The 22,149-nt window shown below is 39.7% G+C and overlaps 1 protein-coding gene across 2 annotated transcripts in view; it reads left to right on the forward strand.

Moving 5' to 3' along the window:
- Positions 1–9,378: 9,378 nt before the first annotated feature.
- Positions 9,379–22,149, forward strand: part of PKP2 (plakophilin 2) — a gene marked incomplete at both ends in the record, with an annotated part of 85,324 nt that continues 72,553 nt past the window's right edge. For both annotated transcript variants that reach the window (XM_079714730.1, XM_079714731.1), the window contains 2 exons: positions 9,379–9,592; positions 21,955–22,067. In XM_079714730.1, coding sequence (XP_079570856.1) covers positions 9,379–9,592; positions 21,955–22,067 — 327 coding nt within the window. The remainder of the gene's footprint in view (positions 9,593–21,954; positions 22,068–22,149) is intronic.

Below are 22,149 nucleotides of genomic sequence, written 5' to 3' on the forward strand. Positions count from 1 at the left end.
TTTCCTCTTTGATTTCTTCAGTGATTTCTTGGTTATTAATAACGTATTGTTTAGCCTCCATGTGTTTGAATTTTTTACATTTTTCTCCCTGTAATTTCTTTCTAATCTCATAGCATTTTGGTCAGAAAAGATGCTTGATATGACTTCAATTTTATTAAATTTACTGAGGCTTGATTTGTGACCCATGATGTGATCTATCCTGGAGAAGGTTCTGTGCACACTTGAGAAGAAACTGTAATCTGCTGTTTTCGGATGTTATGTGCTATAATTATCAATTAAATCTATCTGGTCTATTGTGCTGTTTAAAGCTTCCGTTTCCTTGTTAATTTTCTGCCTGGATAATCTGCCCTTTGGTGTAAGTGAGGTGTTAAAGTCCCCCATTTTTTTAGCTGTTAGCATTTGCCTTATGTATTGAGGTGTTCCCATGTTGGGTGTAAAAATATCTATAATTGTTATATCTTATTCTTGGACTGATCCCTTGATCATTATGTAGTGTCCTTCCTTGTCTCTTGTAACATTCTTTATTTTAAAGTCTATTTTATCTGATATGAGTATTGCTACTCCAGCCTTCTTCTGATTTCCACTTGCATTAAATATCTTTTTCCATCCACTCACTTTCATTTCTATGTGTCCCTAGGTCTGAAGTGGGCCTTTTGTAGACAGTATATATATGGGTCTTGTTTTTGTATCCATTCAGTGAGCCTGTGTCTTTTGGTTGGAGCATTTAATCCATTCACATTTAAGGTAATTATTCATATGAATGTTCCTATTACCATTTTCTTAATTGTTTTGGGTTTGTTTCTGTAGGTCCTTTTCTTCTCTTGTGTTTCCTACTTAGAGAAGTTCCTTTAGCATTTGTTGTAGAGCTGGTTTGGTGGTGCTGAATTCTCTTAGCTTTTGCTTGTGCAAAGCTTTTGATTTCTCTGCCAAATCTGAATGAGATCCTTGCCAGGTAGAGTAATCTTTGTTGTAGGTTCTTCCGTCTCATCACTTAAATATACCGGGACACTTCCTTCTTGCTTGCAGTGTTTCTGCGGAGAAATCAACTGTTAACCTTATGGGAGTTCCTTTGTATGTTATTTGTCATTTTTCCCCTGCTGCTTTTAATAATTTTTCTCTGTCCTTAATTTTTGTCAGTTTGATTACTATGTGTCTTGGCATGTTTCTCTTTGTGTTTACCCTGCCTGGGACTCTCTGTGCTTCCTGGACTTGGGTGGCTATTTCCTTTCCCATGTTAGGGAAGTTTTCAACTATAATCTCTTCAAATATTTTCTTGGGTCTTTCTCTCTCTCTTCTCCCTCTGGGATCCTTATAATGTGAATGTTGCTGCATTTAATGTTGTCCCAGTTGTCTCTTAGGCTGTCTTCATTTCTTTTCATTCTTTTTTCTTTATTCTGTTACACAGCAGTGAATTCCACCATTCTGTCTTCCAGGTCACTTATCCGTTCTTCTGCCTCAATTATTCTGCTATTGATTCCTTCTAGTACATTTTTCATTTCAGTTATTGTGTTGTTCATCTCTGTTTGTTTGTTCTTTAATTCTTCTAGGTGTTTGTTCTTTAATTCTTCTAGGTCTTTGTTAAACATTTCTTGCATCATCTCAATCTTTGCCTCTGTTCTTTTTCCAAGTTCCTGGATCATCTTCACTATCATTATTCTGAATTCTTTTTCTGGAAGGTTGCCTACCTCCACTTCACTTACTTGTTTTTCTGGGGTTTTATCTTGTTCCTTCATCTGGTACATAGTCCTTTGCCTTTTCATTTTGTCTATCTTTCTGTGAATGTGGTTTTCATTCCACAGGCTGCAGGACTGTAGTTCTTCTTGCTTCGCTGTCTGCCCTCTGGTGGATGATGCTATCTGAGTGGTTTATGCAAGCTTCCTGATGGGAGGGACTGGTGGTGGGTAGAGCTGGGTGTTGCTCTGGGGGGCAGAGCTCAGTAAAACTTTATTATGCTATTCTGCTGATGGGTGAGGCTGGGTTCCCTCTCTGTTGGTTGTTTAGCCTGAGGTGACTGAGCACTGGAGGCTACAGGCTGTTTGGTGGGACTAATGGCAGACTCTGGGAGGGCTCATGCCTAGGAGTACTTCCCAGAACTTCTGCTGCCAGTGTCCTTGTCCCAGCAGTGAGCCACAGCCACCCCCTGCCTCTGTAGGAGACCCTCCAACACTAGCAGGTAGGTCTGGTTCAGTCTCCTATGGGGTCACTGCTCCTTCCCCATGGGTCCTGATGCAGACACTGATTTGTGTGTGCCTTCCAAGAGTGGAGTCTCTGTTTCCCCCAGTCCTGTCAAGTCCTGCAATCAAATCCTGCTAGCCTTCAAAGTCTGATTCTCTGGGAATTCCTCCTCCCATTGCCGGACCCCCAAGTTGGGAAGCCTGATGTGGGGCTCAGAACCTTCACTCCAGTGGGTGGACTTCTGTGGTATAATTGTTTTCCAGTTTGTGAGTCACCCACCCAGCGGTTATGGGATTTGATTTTATTGTGATTGCACCCCTCACCATCTCATTGCTGCTTCTCCTTTGTCTTTGGATGTGGGGTATCTTTTTGGTGAGTTCCAGTGTCTTCTTGTTGATGACTGTTCAGTAGTTATTTGTGATTCCAGTGCTCTTGCAAGAGGGAGTGAACACACGTCCTTCTACTCTGCCATCTTGAACCAATCCAAAAAAATCGTTTTTTTAAGCTCTTAAACGTTGGGATGGATTTTTTGCAATTATAGATAAATGATATACTTAGTATGGACTAGGAGGTCTAAGTGTTTTATAATTAGTATCTAAATGAATTTTCTTAACAATACTGTGAGGGCAATACTATTAAAGACACCACATTACAAATAAAGAACTTGAAGCTCAGTGAATTTAAGTAACTTGCTGAAGGTAAAGCAACAAATTAAATCAAGCTCTGGCCTCAAGAAACTATTTATATCACTCTACCATTCTATGAGGATGTTTTAAAGTATTGGGTTATCCCAAAGTTTCATTCATTTTTTTTCCGTAAGATGGCCCTAGTAGCACTTAGTTGTCTTTAACTTCATTGGAAACAATTTTGTTAGATTGTATATGACAGCTGTCATATCAGTGTGCATTTAAAAAAGACTTATCAAAATTGGTAGATTTTTGTGTAGCAATTTTAATATAGAAGATAGAAGGAGAAAAGCAACATTTTTGGCACATTATGCTTTATTATTGCAAGAAAGGTAAAAACACAACTGAAAAGCAAAAAAAAGATTTGCACAGTGTATGGAGTGGTGCTGTGACTGATCAAACGTGTCAAAAGTGGTTTGTGAAGTTTCATCCTGGAGATTTCTCACTGGATTATGCTCCACGGTCAGGTGGACCAGTTGAAGTTGATAGTGATTAAATCAAGGCATTAATTGAGAACAACATTATACCACACTGGAGATAGCTGACATACTCAAAATATCCAAATCAAGTGTTGAAAATCATTTGCACCAGCTTGGTTATGTTAATGCCTTTGACGTTTGGTTTCCAGATAAGTTAAGTGAAAAAAACCTTCTTGACTGTATTTCCACATGACATTCTCTACTTAAACGTAAAGAAAACATTCCATTTTTAAAAGAAATTGCAATGGGTGATGAAAAGTGGATACTGTACAATAATGTGGAATGGAAGAGATCATGGAGCAAGCAAAATGATCCACCACCAACCACACCAAAGGCCAGTCTTCATCCAAAGAAGGTGATGTTGTGTATATGGTGGGATTGGAAGGGAGTCTTCTATCATGAGCTCCTTCAGGAAAACCAAACGATTAATTCCAACAAGTACTGCTCCCAATTAGACCAACTGAAAGCAGCACTCAACAAAAAGAGTCCTGAATTAGTCAACAGAAAACGCATAATCTTCCATCAGGATAACACAAGACTGCATGTTTCTTTGATGACCAGGCAAAAACTGTTACAGCTTGGCTGGGAAGTTCTGAGTTGTCTGCCATATTCACCAGACATTGCACCTTCAGATTTCCATTTATTTCAATCTTTACAAAATTCTCTTAATGGAAGAAATTTCAATTCCCTGTAAAAGACTGTAAAAGGCACCTGGAACAGTTCTTTGCTCAAAAAGATAAAACGTTTTGGGAAGACGGAATTATGAATTTGCTCGAAAAATGGCAAAAGGTAGGGAACAAAAGGGTGAATACATTGCTCAATAAAGTTCTTGGTGAAAATGATAAATGTGTCTTTTATTTTTACTTTAAAAATGAAGGCACTTTTTGGCCAGCCCAATATCATTCTATGATAATGTTTGTGAAGGAAAAAAGGTGGGTGATGAGGCCTTTAAAATCGAAGCCAGTATTATTTTTCTACATGGAATATAATACTTCAGTTTTTGGAATTGCAAAAAAATAATAGTATGTATGGAAAAAGGGGACAAATCTAAAATACAGATAATTTATTTGTCACTGAATATACATACACGTATATCAATCAGTATCATATATTCAAATAATTTCCAAACAATTGAAAAAGTGTATAGTGCAATAATTTTTAAAATTTAAACAATGCATGATGCTGAGGTGCTAGATCCTCTACAACAGTGGTCCCCAACCATGGTACCGGTCTGCCGCCTGTTAGGAACCAGGTCGCACAGCAGGAGGTGAGTGGCGTGCAAGCGAGCAAAGCTTCGTCTGCTGTTCCCCATCGCTCCCCATCCCTCGAATTACCACCTGAACCATGTCCCCCACACCGTGGAAAAATTGTCTTCCATGAAACCGGTCCCTGATGCCAAAAAGTTGGGGACCGCTGTTCTACAAAGTTACAAAAAATTAATTCTACCAAATTTCTCTGATACCTTCATAAACTTAAGCTTCATAGCTTCATAAGCTTAAAAACACTAAACATTGTGCTCCCTTGGGCACTCAAGTCACTTTGAGATTTTTGTTTCAGGCCAAGCCACCGCCTTCAGGATCCCCAGCTGCACCTGGGCCCCCTCTGAGGCAAGCTAATTAATCAAAATGCCCATAGGTGAGAGGTTACATTCAATTAACTATTTATTGAGCACCTGCTAGTAATCTCATTGCTAGGTTCTGTGGCAGAGACAAAGAAGTAGGAAACATTGTCTCATATGAAGCCAAAAATGTATGGTGTTCCCTCCCTTCAGCCTCTTTGGCCATGAGATGGAAGATCTGACAACCATTAATGTATCAGCTGTAGTCATCCACCCAGAAGGTAATAGTTTTAACTGATGTACCTAAAGCATACAGGCCCATGAGTCATGAAAGGAACTTTTGAAAGCCTTCGTATGAACAAATTGTTCATTGCCAGCCCTCATGGTTGCCCACCTGGTTTTCATCTCCCACATCATATCTGGGGTCTTTTAAAAAGAATAATTTTCAGACCTACACACTCACAATATATCCAAAATAGCAGATAAAACGAACGTCTGCATTAAAGATAAACACTTTAACCCTCACTGCTGTTGAAAGTCCCCACCAGAGAGTGGTGTTCAGCATCTATATGTTCAGAGCTTCCTTTTCCACTCCTGATCCAGCCTCATTATATGTGGCTAAAGATAAACCTGCTACAATTGCCTTGGCAACATATCCATTTGATAAAAGAGGAAATAAAGCCCGTGGTTTATATTAATTTTCTATCTGCCAGGTCTCTTACACTAATTTAGGAAATACGTTTTATTTATTTATTTGTTTGTTTGTTTGTTTATTTGCCCGGGCTGCGAGGCTTGCAGGGATCTTAGTTCCCCAAGCAGGGATCAAACCCGGGCCCACTGCAGTGAAAGCACCAAGTCCTAACTACTGGACTGCCAGGGAATTCCCGGGAAATAGGTTTTAAAAGCAATAGATATTAGTAGCCTACAAATAGTAACAGGATAATATTTCATAAGGGAAGATACTCATGAAAATGTTAGAGTTTATTTTTTAAATCTGAACCAAAGAGTTTTGGTGCCATTAATGTTCTTTAATGTTCTCTACTGAAACGTTATTTCTGCTCTAAAATTTATACTATGTTTAGTCTTTTAGTGACTTCCTGGATTTTTCATATTGGAATTTATATATGGTTAAAGAAAGTAGAGATTATGCTGAGGAAGCCCTAACTATAGATTTGAAAACAATAAAAGATTAGTGTTTTAAGGCTATAGTGTGTAAATCAGATAAAAATGCAAGTTTAAAACTCAAGAATTTTTGACTCCTTATTGTAGGTTTCCAGCAGAAGGAACTGTAGCCTCATAATTGTTATCTGTTATTTACATTCCACTTCAATCTTCCTGTGATTTTACTTTTTTTTTCCTTTTATCAGATTCTGTTGGTAAATGAAAAAAAAAGAGATGGAAGAGTTTTCAAAACTGAACCAAAACACTAAAAAGTAGCAGATTGTAGAACAGCAAAACACCACAAAAGTATTCATGGTGTTTAATTTCCATGGTTCAATTTGTTGGCTAGAAACTACGATTAGCAGTTATCTCACACGTATTGCTCACAGTTTAGGAAATGGGCTAGGCAGTTTTCCCAGTAAATGCAGAGAAAATGACAGGGCCTGTTGGAACTCTGTTGGAACAGAAGTACATCTAGACTATGTTTGGGGGCACAATGCCAGAGTCTGCATTTCTTACCTTGTAAATAACCATTGCTATTGCAATAGGATTCTCACCTCCAAAGTTATTCTTTTAATTAATTTCTCTGTTTACCTTATTTTCAAAGGGATTATTTTAATGAATCATTGAATTCTAAAAGCATTCAAAAATTACCTCAGTTTAGTTTGTTTTTTATTTACAGGGACTATTACTTAGCTAACTAGTAGAATACCTAAATACTAACAGTTGTTGAGTACTCATGTAATATATAAGTGTTTTTATACATGATTCATTCATTCATTCAACATATCTCTATCTTCTACTATGTGCCTTATTCTAGGTCCTAGAGACAGCTGTGGACAAAACAAAGTCTCTGCTCACATGGAGTTTACAGTCCAGTAGGGAAACAACAAATAAATTAAATATAAAGCATGTGTATGAACATAAGTCTATGAAGAAAAATGAAGCAGAGAAGGCAGATAGTGACTCTGTGTGTGTGTGTGTGTGTGTGTGAAAGAAAGAGAGAGAGAGAGAGAGAGAGAGAGAAGGCATCTCATCCAAATGATAAGTTGACATATGAACAGAGACCTGAAGGAGGTGAGGAAATCCAAAACTGGATCTCAGGAGGATGTTTGTTAAAGAGTATTGAGCATTATTCATTGGGTGTTTCTTATGAACCACTTATTTAATCCTCACAGCAGCACTTCATGGTAGGTATTTTTATTACTCCCATTTTACAGTTAAGAGGATTGAGGCTTAAAAATGTAAAGAAACTTGCTTAAGGCCACACTGTATACAAAGGACAAGCTAAGATTTGAACCCAGATCTGCCTCATTCACAAGCTGTGCTTTTAACCATCCTGTCAAATCATGCAACTACTCAATACCAAGATGTCTACGTGCTCAATAGGATATTAGGCTAGTCAGTTACAACATCACACTTGGAAAAAAAATCAATTTGAGAGGAAAAAAGTAAATGAAGTTTGGCTCAATCAAATAAATAAATGAGAAACATTCCTCTCCACCCCCGTGGTGAAGGATCTAGATGGAAACAGAGCTGACCTTGTAAGTTATGTCTCTCCAGGCACAAAAAACAAAGAATGACCCAGCTGACCCTGTGGGGCAGGTACTGAAATTGTCTTTCAAAGCAGCATTCACAGAGCTGCCAGAGGAGGCCAGGTGTAGGGAGTCGGGAGAGGAAGAAGAAGGGAACAGGAATGGAGTTTGATGTTGGAAGTCTCTATATCACTTCCCCTTCAGTTCACCCTTCTCTTTTCAGCTGAATCTCAGCACCAGGTTTGGATGTTTACATCTGGCTATATAATTGAGTTCTTCACAAGGTATAATCTACCTCAAGACTGGTCCTGCAGGGATAGAAGGAATTGCATCCAAGACCCACCATCCACATGGCTTCACTTAAGCTGAGAAAGGGTGGCAGAGCTATCATCTCTCCAGCTGTCCAGGCTTTGGGCCCCTTGATTTCCTTTTCACCCCCCGGAAGGCCTTATACCTGTGCATTAAGTGTGTGTGTAAAGATAGAAGGGTATGCTGTAGGAAAATGAGGACAGGGGAAGCTGTGTTCTCCAGCCACTGAATAAGTGGGGTTCTGCAATAACTGAGTGATTTGAGGGAAAGTGGACATACAATCCCAAGCAATCAAAGGGAAGATTATCTTAATACCAGGGGTAGATGTTTTTCTTTCTGCCTCTCAAGTCCAAAGAGGGAAAGCAGGACGAGTGGCTTTGTTGTAAACTTTAAGGTCAAGGACTCTTTCTGTTGAGCTTAGCTCTCAAGTTCTCAGAAGTCAACTAAGTGTGAAACATAACTAATAGCCTGGTAAGTATAAGTTGTGGAAGATAGGACTGAAAGTCAGAGGCTCCTTCCATGGGACCCCTACAAAGAGCCTATCATAAAGAGGACTTCATCAACGTTAGCAGGGCTGTTAGAAAGTATCACCTATTGAAAGTGTGCTCTCTTATTGGAGTTTCTCTGTGTGGGTGTGTTCCTAAGAGCAAGAGCGTACTGGGTACAATTTGAGTATATGCAAGAGAAAACAGAAACTCTCAGTGAGGAAGAACATAGGTTTCCGGGACTGCATCTGTGCAAAAAGGACACAGTCCCTGAAACTGTACTAAAGGAAAAACAAAACAAACAAACAAACAATTTTAAAATGTCTTATTTTACACAAGACATCTTCTTGGCACATTTCCCTCCTACTTCCTTTTCCGCCTGACCAAATAGCCCCTTCTCACCCCAGGTCCACGAAATGTTTCGAACAGTCTGACAGAGCCTGAATAACCAAATAGACTACTCACTCCGGGATCCCAGAGGCAAACCCCAGCCCAAGAACAGAAGTGACTCTCCAGGGTGCACTTGTCTGGAAGTCGGCCCTTGAGCAATCAAGCGGAAATCACATCCTTTTCGAGGGCTGGGCCGAGGCCGGGCGAGGCAAAGAGAGCGGAGCGCGGCCCCCGCCCACAGGATCCGAGGTGACTCGGAGAGTGTGCACGCCCTGGGGCGGACCGCGCCCCTTTCCCTGCAAGGAGTTCAACTCGTCAGGTGTCGGCGCGCGCGGCCCGCCTGGCACGGCTCGCTGGCGGATTGCGCTTGCCGCGCTGGAGCCGCGCCCCCTCTCCCGGGGGAAGGCCCAGCGCCAGGATTCCCGAGGCCTCGCTCGCCGCAGCTTGGGCCTCTCACCGGCGCGAAGGCGGGGCCAGAGGCGGGGCCGGCGCGGCGGGGCGGGGCTCGCATCAGTGCCCCGGGCTCCGCCGCAGCTTCGTCCGCAGCTTCGTCCGCAGGTCTCGCGGCAGACGCGTGGCTCGGTCGCCAGCTCCGGCCCCATGGCAGCTCCAGGCTCCTCGGCTGAGTGCGGCTACATCCGTACAGTCCTGGGCCAGCAGATCCTGGGGCAGCTGGACAGCTCCAGCCTGGCCTTGCCCTCCGAGGCCAAGCTGAAGCTGGTGGGGAGCAGCGGCCAGGCGGTCAAGAGCCTGCGGATCCAGGAGCAGGTGCAACAGACCCTGGCCCGGAAGGGCCGCAGTTTCGTGGGCAACGGTGAGTGGAGCCCCGCTGTGCCCTGCACCGCCCCCACCCTGCCCCTTATCCCTTCCCTCCCCTTCCCTCACCCTCACCGCCCAGTTGCTTCGACTCGCTTCTTCCTGAGGGTGCGGAACCTGGTGTTCTGCCCACCTGTGGGTCGCCGGCCCTTTGTACGATCTGTCGCGCCTCCAGACTCAGACCAGCTTACTTTGGGAAAGCACTGTTTTTAAAAACAAACTCTTACTCAGATGTGTCGTATATGTATCTACGTATATTAAGTGCATATATATATATATATATATATATATATATATATATATATATGAAAAGAATTCAGTCCAAGATTCCCTTCCTTAACCTGTTCCCCTAGGCCCCCCGCCCCCACCCCCACCCCAGGGGACTTCATCTGGAGGCTCCGGCAGTCTGTAAATACTTTGAAATTCTCTGCAGAAATTTGGTATGATCATTTTTCTGGGAGAAAGCGCCCCTAGCTTCTACTAAAGATTTTAAAGGATCTATGACCTCCATAAATATTTTAAAAAAGAAAATCTGAAAACACTGGCGCTCCTACAACCTGTAAATTGCGATTGTGGTGCTTCGCCCAGGTACTTCGGGGCACTCCACCCCGTGTACTGAGCGAGTGGTTAATCTAGGAAGTGAAAAGATTGGGTGGGAGGGTTTGGGCTGGGGAACAATCACCCCACCCCGCGGGTGACAAGGAGGAGGAGAAAGAAGGGGACTTTGCCCCGCCGGCAGCAGCCCCGCCCGCCTTGCTGTGCCCCGCCAACGCACTCGTGAGCACAGCGCTGGTATCTACGAAAAATTAAACTTGGAGGTGAACAGAGTTAAAACAACACACACACACACACAAAGAACACTATATTAGTAACTGATAGTCAAAGGAGGTGGAAGAGGAAGAAGATGGCAAACCAGTTGTGAAAATTAGAGAACGTGAAATATCATTTCTCTCCTGCTAAAAAGTCAGATGATCAGAGCCACTCAGTAATTCTTTTACTAGTTGTTTAATTGATTTTTTCATTATAAAAGTATTCTAGGCTTATTATGGAAACGAGAGGAAAGAAATTAAACGGTTAAGTTGGGTTATCAGTTGTTTCCTGCAATGTTGAACTGTTTCTCTAGGAAGTTAACTCGAGAAATGACAAATGTAGAACCCATTAGGAAAAAGAAAAATGCTTGCAGACCAGATCAGAGATTTAAAACAGCAGACCCTGCGAAGCTGTATTGTTTTACATTTATGTAAAAGAATTTTAAAGGATCAGGCAATCAATATCTACATACTTAAAGGTAAAGAGATGTTTAATAATTACAGTTGATGTAATTGTGTACCTACTATGTGCCAAGAATTGAACTCTGTGGTTTGCATTCATTATGTTACTTATGTTTCCAGAAAGAAAAAAAAAAAAGCTTGTGAGGTAGGGTGCTTTAATCCCCATTTTACAGATGAGGAAACTAAGCAGTTAAGTAACACTCGATTTCCCACAGGTAGTAAGTAGCAAAACTGGTAGTACTTAAACTCCCAAGCCTGAATTTTTAAACCACTCATCAGTTATATTGTTAAGCTTTTTGGTAATTAATAGAAAGTGGGATTTTAATTAAACCGTAAGCCTCTCTAAGCCCCCATCCCATTTTCCTTTAAAACTAAGATAGTTCTGAGAGAGTGGGGAGGTCTCAGTGACACAGAACTCCCACAGCACATGGAAAAAAAGAACGTATATTTACATTTAGGAGTCTGACTAAAGACCCTAGGACAACTGAGGCCAATTTTTGACCAGTGGGGTCATTGTACCCCCTTTAGTCTGTGCAGGTCCAGTGCCAAACTGGAACCAAACTAGCTGCTTCTGCATAGGGGGACACAAGGAATGCACCTGAAATATCCTTTCTTACCCTCTGAGAATGGCTGGCTAGGAAGAGCAACCAGACATCAACTATTCAGTAAATGCAGGGAGTGAACAGAAGGAAAGGGAGCATTGTCGAGCATCTGCTATGTGCCTAACCCTGTTCTAGAATATGTTTGCATTTTATTATATCCTTAAAACAATTATATGAGATATATATGCAGATCCATTTCACATATGAAGAATGTGTCAGTCTCTCAATATTTATTGGACGCTTAGTCCCAAACCCACATATGATTTGTTCTCTTGACAATGGCACATTCATGTTGTTTGGTGAATTCAAGAACTATCAGCTGAGTCTGTTCTTCATGCAGGGCATTATGCAGGTGCTGAATTAAACATACACTCTCCTTGCTTTAAAGCAAGGAGTTCAAAGTCTGTAGAAGGAAAATGCTCTCTCTAAAAAAATGCGTTATCAAATAAAAAATGGTAAGCTACCCAAAGGAAGAACAGCCAACGAATTATGGAGTTTAGAAGAATGAGTTAGACTACTAGCTGAAGGGAATTTTGAAAAACTTCTTGGAGCAATTGGGATTTTAGGTCTCAAAAATTCAGTAGGATTGGACAGAGGGAAGGGTTTGGAGGAAGAGCATTCTAGGAGGGAACAGCAGGAATATTACACAGTTCACAGAATTGATATGGTAGATAGAACAAAGGGCACTGTCATGATGCTTCTCCAATGCTTAGGGCAACTGCTTGAGTCCAACTAGGAACAAAGTGTTTGAAATATTTTTATTGCAACAGGAGCTTCCCAACAAGCTGAAAATACACTCAGCCTACACAGAAGGGCAAGTCAGGCAGAGAGATAAGGCAACAAACAACACCTACTTACTCTAAACCTCAGCTTTCTGAGACTCAAAGGAGAAATCAGCTTCAAAGGAATTTAGCGTTAACACACCATGGAACAATTACCAGGAGTGGTTTGTGTATGTTGTTTAATTAAAGTTCTTTGAAAAGGTTTGGGGGCTCCTTATGGTTGTGAGTATTGTTTTTATTATTTCCGTATTACTATCCTGTCTCTAAAGTTGAAACAGACAGGCTGTTGTTGAAACAGTGCTGGTCTGGAAAGAATCCTGTATCAACATAAATTCCGGGAAGAAATGACCCTGGTGTTAACTGCTGTTAGCTCCAGGGACCTGGAGAATTCTGAACTGTTGACATACCTGTAAGATTGAGGCAGCAGATAATCTGTTGAAAACAGAGATGAGATAAATGTGACTGATTTGTTGATAAATACCCTGCAAGGGTCTTTAAGCTGTCAACTTCTCTCTAATGCCTTTATATAAGTGAGTGGTTTTCATTGTAAATTACTCTAACTTTTGTTATTTTAAATTGTGTTGAACATTTTAAAATTGCCCATAACTCTTGGGGGTGGGGGTGGGGTGGGGTGTGGAACAGAGGTGTATAGCAGCACTGTGAGATGAGTCTGTATTGTAGGAAATTTTAAAAATTCTTTTATAAAAGTCACATAGAAGACATTTAAGAATTGCAAGTACAGTATTAGCAAAGGGAAGAATTTTAAGTGTCCATATCCTATTTATTACATTTACTTTGAAAGTACTACTACTTTACTTATTACAACAGTTCCCCCTTGGGTGCCTGGGTAAGGAAGAAAGTCATGCTTTAAATTGTTGTATGTATACAATACTTATAAAACACAATGAACAATATCCTAATAAAATTTTCAGCTTCTTTGGAAATCAGCCAAAGGCATGCTGTTTACTTAAATGGTTTTCCTGGCCAAGATGTTTTGAATATCTGTAATCAGAAGGAATTTTGGAGAAAAGACTGAAAATTGGCTAAGGTAGCAAAAAAAGCAATTAATAGGTATTATTTGTGGGGCAGAGGCCCGGGGTGGGGTGGGGGAATTAGACATCGTTTAAATCCTGTATGAATTATTTGTTGCCAAAAAAAAGAATGCCAGGAATGAAGCAATTCTGGAAGCGAGGCGACTAGTCATTTAGAAAGCAGGAGAAATCAAGAGAGAAGGAAAAAAAGTTAGATGGTGGGGTGACAGGGACATAGCCATGCTGCTGTGATTGTAAAATGTCAGTAGTGCCACATGATTTAATGTACTTCCTTGTCTGCCAGTGTCTAGCAGATCAATTGCAATGACTTAAAAAAAAAAGTGCATTTTTTTTTAGAAATTCTTCTGATTATAATAAGTCAAAGGAAATAGAATGTTAACAACATGGTGATTCCAAAAAAATTAACTCCCCTCCCCTAGAAATGGTGAAAACACATCTTTTATGGATAAGGTCTTGAGTGAAGGCATAAGTGGGGGTGCTTCAGAATCAGTGGAAGTATTAACAGTGTTTGATTATAAAAGTACATTGCTCTATGTGTCCCAGATAAGGTGCAAGAAATTTCCTTAAGAGAAAACAACTGTTCACTTAGGCTTTTTAAAAGACTGCATTAATGTTATTTATGCCCTGTGTTAGTAAGTTCCAATCATGGGAACAGCTCATTTGAATTAGATATTCTAGGTATTTGTTGTTCACATTGGCTTATTCTCCTAATTGTTTTGGATATCAGCTTTAAATTTTTTTCCTATGTGTTAAAATAAGGTCATACATATTTACTTTATTTTATCTTCAAATAGTTAACATTAATTTTACACTCGCTGAATTTCTGGTCTGATCAATAGAAATATTAAAAGCTTTATTTTTTTTCCATTCTGAGAGCAAGCATATTATTGGCAACCTATCTATGATAATAATGTATAACAAATATGTTACTAAAACCTCTGGAATTTATATATCAGACTTGATTAATATTGTCTGTAATAAGATCATTTGATACTATCTCAGATGACATTCAAGAATTTTAAGTTATACAATTCTGAGGTAAATGTTGGACTCCAACTATTTTGTGCCAGTACACAAATGTATGAAGACATAAATACCATACTCCTTCTAGGGAAGTAAACAGTAAAAGGAGTGTTGCAAGTGGGAATAGACACAATTAGTAGAAAACTTAATCTTTGTGCTAGAGTGAGCCATCTCACTCCCCTGACTTATTAAGGTAAGAACAATAAGCAGAATTTCAGGTCCTCTTATAATAGAATGATTGAAAAATCTATTGTGTATATTTTATGTTATGCTATTAATGGTGATTGGATATAGGACATAAAAACAGTTGCTCTATTCTTAAGTAAAGTGCTTAAAGATGAGCTGGGGACCCCAATCAATATGTAGACTTAAATGAAAAGGCATATTTAGAAAAAAGAATCTTGAGCATTTGAAAACACAGCTCACCATTACCATTAAAAGAATTCACATATTTGTTTTCTTGGAGTAATCAGCTTTAGGCTTAACAATATTAATTGGCCAAAGCATCATAATCAAAGTTCCTCAATTCCTTGATATCCAGAAGAAAATACTGCTCATTAGAAGCTTAATAAATTATTCCCACTTTATCTTAAATCTCACTAATATGTTCACAGGATACGGGTGAGGAGAATCACATCTGAATTATTGTATCTTGATTACCTTTTTCTTTGAAGGAGGAAAATAAATGGAAACTTTTCTTGACAGATCATAAGAAGTTATTATAGAATACCAAAATATTGCAGATAAAACACAAGCCATACAGATAAGAGAATGACAGTAAATATATATTATGCAGATGTAGAATCAACCTTGCCACAACGAAAAAAGTCATCGTTTCTAATCACTTAGAGTCTGCCTGCATGTGGGGGAAAATTTTTTTTCTTTCTCTCTATATTCCCAGAATGACAGAGAAACAGTAGGAAATATTTGAGCACCTTCCATCCACTCCAAGACAAAAGCATACATGCAACTATCATCTTCACATTTTGGCTCCACTGTGGTAATCCACAGGATAGATGTAGGCCTGAAGGATTAAGTGCAAACTGAATGTGTATAACTAGGATATTTTTAATGTACAAGGAAATATTGACTAATCAACCATTAACCTGTCAAGTGCTGATGAAGGACTGTGCCAGAAATGGTAGTAAAAGATGTGATTCTTTATATTAAGAAGGTAAATCTGGGCTCACTCCAATTCATTCTTCACCTAGGTAGTGAACTTTCTAAAATCTCAGCACATCATTTCCTGATTTAAATTACTTCGGTTTCTTGCTGTTCTCTACAGGAGTGAAATCCTTATTCAGCATGGCATTCCAAGTTCTCCATGCCTGCATCTTCTCAAACTTGGTCCTATCACCACTACTCCCACACCCAACCAAACACCAGCAATTTATCTTGCTCAATTCCTATCCCTACCCCCTACTGCCCTCACTCCTCTCCCTTCTTTTGGCTGGGTTAACTCTTACAAGCCCCTCAAAACTCAGTTCAGTTGTGCCCCTGTATAGGCAGCCATCCCTCATCCATCCTGATCCAAGTTAAAGATTTGATCACTGTGATGCACACAAGATGTTTCAGTAGGGGGAAAACAAGAAAAAATGCAGGGGTTTTCTGAAAATACATTTGGCAGATTTGGTGGATTTAAAGAAGGGACAGCAGTTATGAATCAGTTGGGAGAGGAGAGGTTAGTACTGGCAAGTGAGGGGCAGTGGAAATATCATGTCTTGAGTCATTACAAAAACCTATAGCAAGTTCTTTAAAGCAAAAAGTTCTTTAAATTCATCTTTTTTGACTATTAGTTGCATCATTGTGAGTATAATGTGCTATTTGTCTTTGTGGTTCTAAAGTTTTACAAGTGATCATTATGAGGTATCTCAGCAAATGAATTGGCAAGAATGCCAAAGTAAGGTGATAAATTATAGGAATTCATATAGATTTAGAAACCTCCAGGGTGTACCAACTTAGTGCTTTACTAGTGTGCTAAGTTACCAATCACAAATTTTATAATCACATATGCTGGCTACTCAAACAAAATACATGATATAGACACCTGCAGTATAAAAGGGCCTTTTTTTTTTAAAGGGCCTTTTAAATATGTGTTTTGTGGTTATCTAGAGCAGTAATTTGAGGATTACTCCAGAAATGTCATAAACTGATGTCATAAACTGCATAAGAGGCTCCTGAAAAATAAGGACTTCTGGTGGCTAGTTAGTATATTATTAGTGGGTGATAGCCATTGACTTAATGACACAGTGGCACATGGAGCGTGTGGCCCTTTTGCTAGGATTGCTGGTCTGTCCCTGGCATATTCAACTTTGTTTGAAGCCAGCTCTACTCACCACTGTACTACCAACACTGACTCCTGGCATATTCCACTTTGTAAGAACTCATAGCCAGTACTTTCCAACTGTACACTCAATACACTGAGTTGTTCCTCATGGTTGATTATGTGAGCTTTCTTAACTGGTAAGTTACAACACTGCACACTTTTTGTTAATTTTTCAATAATGCAAACATTATTAGGCTTTGGTTTGCTTTAAAACAATTTTTCACCGTAGTTTTTAAACCAACAAATTCCACTCCTCTTCCAGCCTGAGCAAGTGCTTACCTGAGTTGCACATAAGGTTGTAGAATTGCGGTTTGCGTGAATATCTGATCATTTTTCTTAGAAAGTAAAAACAGAAGAAGATAAAAGAAATAATTTTTTTTAATGTTAAGTCCAGGAAAATGAATTCTATGTTATATGCCCACACAGGCAAAGGAAAATCCTTCACCAACTCAGGAGTCCTGTTGTATGGTTCTTGATGGGTCCTTACATATTTTGTGTTTTCCTTTAAGTACCTACTTTTGTTAGTAAATTATTTTAAGGACCCATTTAAATATGAATTGCTATACAAATTCCTTCTGATAAGTTTCAAGAGGTCATGTAGTTAAATCTTTTTAAGGTATATGGAGAAAGAGAGCTGTTGCTACCCAGAGGTTGCTGTGAAAAGACCAAATACAAGAAAGTGATAGCTTTTAGAGCTTTCAGACTTCCAGAATCTAATCTCTTTCCATCAAAAAGGCCATTGTGAATCCACACAGTGAAGGCAACTGCTTGTGATTGTGAGCACAATGAATTGTAGCATTTAAATCAGTACTGGTAGTGAACACATACTGATTTCTATGCATACCTGTTTTCACGGGAATTTCTTATACCTCCATCTCTACACATTCTCCTTTTAAAGCTCAGTGTGAACCAAATCAGTTTTTCACCTATGCTCAGAGAGTGCTAGATGCTTGAAAGAAAAGATGCTTCTCTGAATGTGAATGCTACTCACTTCTCTCTAATATAAGCAGGTTATTTAAAGGTCTTGTTTGTTTGTTTAGCAACTCTCTATCATCTACTTACCATAAGGGAAGCTGTATTTTTAAACATCCCCAGATACCGGTAATGGAGTCACAACAGAGGCTTGTCAATTTGATTTCATAACTATATTAAATTTAACCAATTGGGTAATAAAGCTGGTCACAAAAGCTACAAAGAACTGATTATGGAAATTAATTTTCTATTTTTGACCCTAACAATATTTCATTATTTTGGACAACACTTGCATAGATGACCAGAAGTCAAGATATTTTCCCACGAACAGCTGCTTAGGGATCATATCATTCAGACTAACATTCAGAATTGGAAAGAGAGAAAATTACATTTCCTGTGAGGTCTGCACCTCTGCAGTCTTCCGAGCAATTTGGAATCCTTCCATCGAAACCAACCCCCCTCGTTCTCACCCTCCCACCCTGCCCCCACAATTGCTTTGACCTGAATTGCTTGTTATTTGAGGAGGATGGAGTTCTGTAACTGTGTCCTTCATTTCCCTTAAAGTGGGCTCCATAGATGTCCACAGTGTTCTTAGAAGAAAAGGTTTGGATAATGTTGCCTGAGTCAGTATGATTAATAATTTGAAATAGTCCCTAAAAATCATTGCCCTCTTTAGGAGACAGCAAAAGCACATTATGCAGTGTGTAAGTGAAATGAATGACCAGTTAAAACCACAAAATGATCACTCTCAGTGGCTGGGTCAATCAAAAATAACCAGAAAAAGCTAAATTCAGTACCCGAATAAAAACTCTTAGATACAACACAGTGTAAATTAAAGCATGCAAACTAGTTTATCCCTCTTTCTACAACTAATTCATGAAAATGTGTGAAAAACAGATTTTGTGACCCAAATTCTATTTTTAAAACCGTACCTAGGGGCTTCCCTGGTGGCGCAGTGGTTGAGAGTCCGCCTGCCGATGCAGGGGACGCAGGCTCGTGCCCCGGTCTGGGAAGATCCCACATGCCACGGAGCGGCTGGGCCCGTGCGCGTCCGGAGCCTGTGCTCCGCAACGGGAGAGGCCACAACAGTGAGAGGCCCGCGTACCGCAAAAACAAAACAAAACAAAACAAAACAAAACCGTATCTCATTTTTGCATGTTGCTTTATAATTTTAAAAGTATTTGAATGTATGCTTTCTCAGGTAAACCTCTTTCTCAGCAACTCTGTTAGTAGGTGGAATTATGGGAAATAAATCTAGGTGATGTGTCCAGACACACGGAAAGGAGTAGTTGGAGGCTCCAGACCAAGTCCACAGATTTCTACAGCTTAGGGAAGATACCTACATACTTCTGTGATGTAAGCAAGCCCTTTGAAATATAGTCATGCTCTAATTTTCCATGTTAGAAAATATGGATTTTTATGTTGGATTTATTTAAAGCAGTATGTGCCTGTATGTATAATATGTTTTTGTTGCTTTCTTATTTTTGTTTTTGGAGAAGGGCATGGCTGAGTTATTTTATATGTTTAACTGTCATATTATTATGTGTTTTATTCTCCAATTGAACAGAAAACAATGACTTGCCTTAAAGAGATTAGTTTCCATTCTGATTAATATTTATTTTTTAATTCTACCCAGTTCAAAATTTCTTTAAAATCTTAGAACACAGCTGCTAATTCATTAATCCACTATACTGATCTCAAACTCAACGACTGCCTAGGCAAATTAACCTGCATTATTTGTTGTTTAAGGTTGGCATTTTAACCAGAGAAACCATCTATTGAGCCATCCTGCAGGTTGACTATCAGGAGTCACAACTTTCCTTGAACAGGAAGAGAGTCTGTGGTTTAAAGATCTAATCTGATTTTATTCCCTGTTACCAACTACCTTGTAGTTATTTTGGGAACCAGTAAATCGGTCTCAATTCTTTCATCTGAAAACTGAAGGAGAAGCTTCCTTATAAGGATTTATGTCAGCAAATAAAGAACTTTTACAGAGTATTTGGAGTTGCCCAGGTAAAGGTTCTAGAGGAAAGAGAATGACTATTTTTGGTTCTCATTAAAGAAAAACTATGATAATAATAATCTCTCCGGGGTTTTGATAAATGGCAGTTTCAGAAGAGCCACAGTGCAGTCAAATAGTAGAGATCAGTGGAAAGGATGAGCCCAGAGTTCAAACCTGATATTAAATCTCTTCACAATTTGAAGCAAGTAATTTGTTTCCCTCTTTTTTAAGGGACATGCCAATAGCTAACTCTGCATCACAAAGTATTGAAAAATAAAATAATTTGAGCTCCTTAAAGAAAAGTAGTATTGAAATGTAAGGAGTTGCTTTAAAAAGCCTTACCAGCCCCAGCAACAACGTGAGTTAAAGAATGTAAACTAAACATTTAGCCTCCCTTCCCACACCAGCAGGACCCTTGCAGCCCTGCCTCCCTGATAGCCTGGGGTGGGGGTGGAGGTGAGAGAAGGAACAGTGGGGCCCGAGTTGGGGACTACCGACAGCCTGGGCAGCCTCAGCAGGAGCCTCAGGCAGGCATTGAGAGCTAGTATTTAAGCCTCTCACAGCTTTTGCTCTGGGGTCGGACGGAAGATTCCTTTCCCTTATTCAATGTCCAGGTTCCAGGCATCCTCTGTCATTGAAGTTAAAAATTAAGGGGCTGCCTGACCTTTTGCTAACCCTTGAGAAGAAATCAGGCCCCTGGAAACAGGAGAAGACTGGCTTAGCTCAACTCTTGTGGTCTTTAGGGTGACAGTTACAAGCCTGCAGCTGCCTCCCCCAGGACCCCTTGAGGCCTGAAACTTGTTTACCAGCCAGATTATTTGGCTCCAGGAAGTAAGACACATATACAAACATAATTTGGGATGGATTCATACTTTTTAGCTCTCTGGCAACAACACTCTCCATTCCCCCCTACCTCAAAATAACTTGTGAAAGTATTGTCAGTTAGACTCTATAACAATTTATTGGAAAATATGTTGCTATGTTCCAATTGTACTGGAAAGGGTCTACCTTTGTTGTTTTATTCCCAACATCTTTCACAAGTCTCTCAATCCTGCAAGAGTCAATTGAGTATTTTATTTTTTCCTCTGATGTCTAAAAGAATGCTACATGACACAGTAGTTTTGGTTAAAGTTAGGGAACTAGAAATTACCTAGGTTTTAGAAATCTTTTATTATTTTGATTAGGCTTTTTTTTTTTTTTTTTTTTTTTTTTTGTAGGGCAGTGGGAGATCGCAAAAGAACAAACAAAAGGCTGGGAGCTTTTTAAGCTCAAAGAGGAGTGTTTTAAGACTTGCTTCAGTTGAGAGTCCCTGCAGGCCTCACAGAGCTGAGCAGGAAGGGCTGCCTCCTATGCAGTGTCTGCAGGAAAGGGCTGACTTGTTATACCCCAAACTAAGAACTAGCCTGCAATTCATTTGTGGTGTACAAGTTGATTCTCTCTCCTGCCTAACTCTCATGTTGCCAAATGCCTCAGGCCCAGGGTTGGCATTTTTCAAGCTGATCCATGTTTTCTTTGACCACACCACCCATTGTATTTATTGCCTTCACCTACATCCTCTCAGGAAGCTTCAGAGTTTCTGCCTTGGATATTCCTCTGACTTACCGAACTGTTAACTGTAGTTAATAACATTTTTAGATTTTTGTGAAAATCTCCTCTCTCCTTTCTTCCCTTTTCTTAAAAAAATTTTTTCAAATAAATATTTTTAATTTTAATTCAACTTTTAGTTTGAAAAGCTTGTGGAGAATGTTGTCATAACCTGCAATCATTTGCCATATCCAAGGGTCCCGTTAACCTAGCACTTAAAAAACACTAATGTAAATAAATAAATAAATAAATAAACACTAATGTAAATCTAGTACTTGTCATTGACCTTAATTTTTTTTTAAATAAATTTATTTATTTATTTTTGGCTGCATTGGGTTTTCGTTGCTGCGCATGGGCTTTCTCTAGTTGCAGCAAGTGGGGTCTACTCTTCATTGCGGTGCGTGGGCTTCTCATTGCAGTGGCTTCTTTTGTTGCAGAGCATGAGCTCTAGGAGCAAGGGCTTCAGTAGTTGTGGCACGTGGGCTCAGTAGCTCAGTAGTTGTGGCTCGCAGGCTCTAGAGCACAGGCTCAGTAGTTGTGGCACACAGGCTTAGTTGCTCTGTGGCATGTGGGATCTTCCCGAACCAGGGCTCGAACCCATGTCCCCTGCATTGGCAGGTGGATTCTTAACCACTGTACCACCAGGGAAGTCCTGACCTTAACTACTTAAATTTAAAATATATTGTTGTTATATAATCTTTACTGATTGGCCCACTTATATTATTTTAATATATGCTTGATTACAGGAAATCTTCACCGAACTAGCAGTGTTCCTGAATATGTCTACAATCTACACTTGGTTGAAAATGATTTTGCTGGGGGGCGTTCCCCTGTTACTAAAACCTATGACATGCTAAAGGTAGGATACCAAAGAATATAACCCTAGTTACCAGGTTACCAAGAAAACATTTTTAAACTTCTGTAGGTTATTTTTTAATGTT

This window comes from Hyperoodon ampullatus, assembly GCF_949752795.1.
Source record: "Hyperoodon ampullatus genome assembly, chromosome: 11".
NCBI lineage: Eukaryota > Metazoa > Chordata > Mammalia > Artiodactyla > Ziphiidae > Hyperoodon > Hyperoodon ampullatus.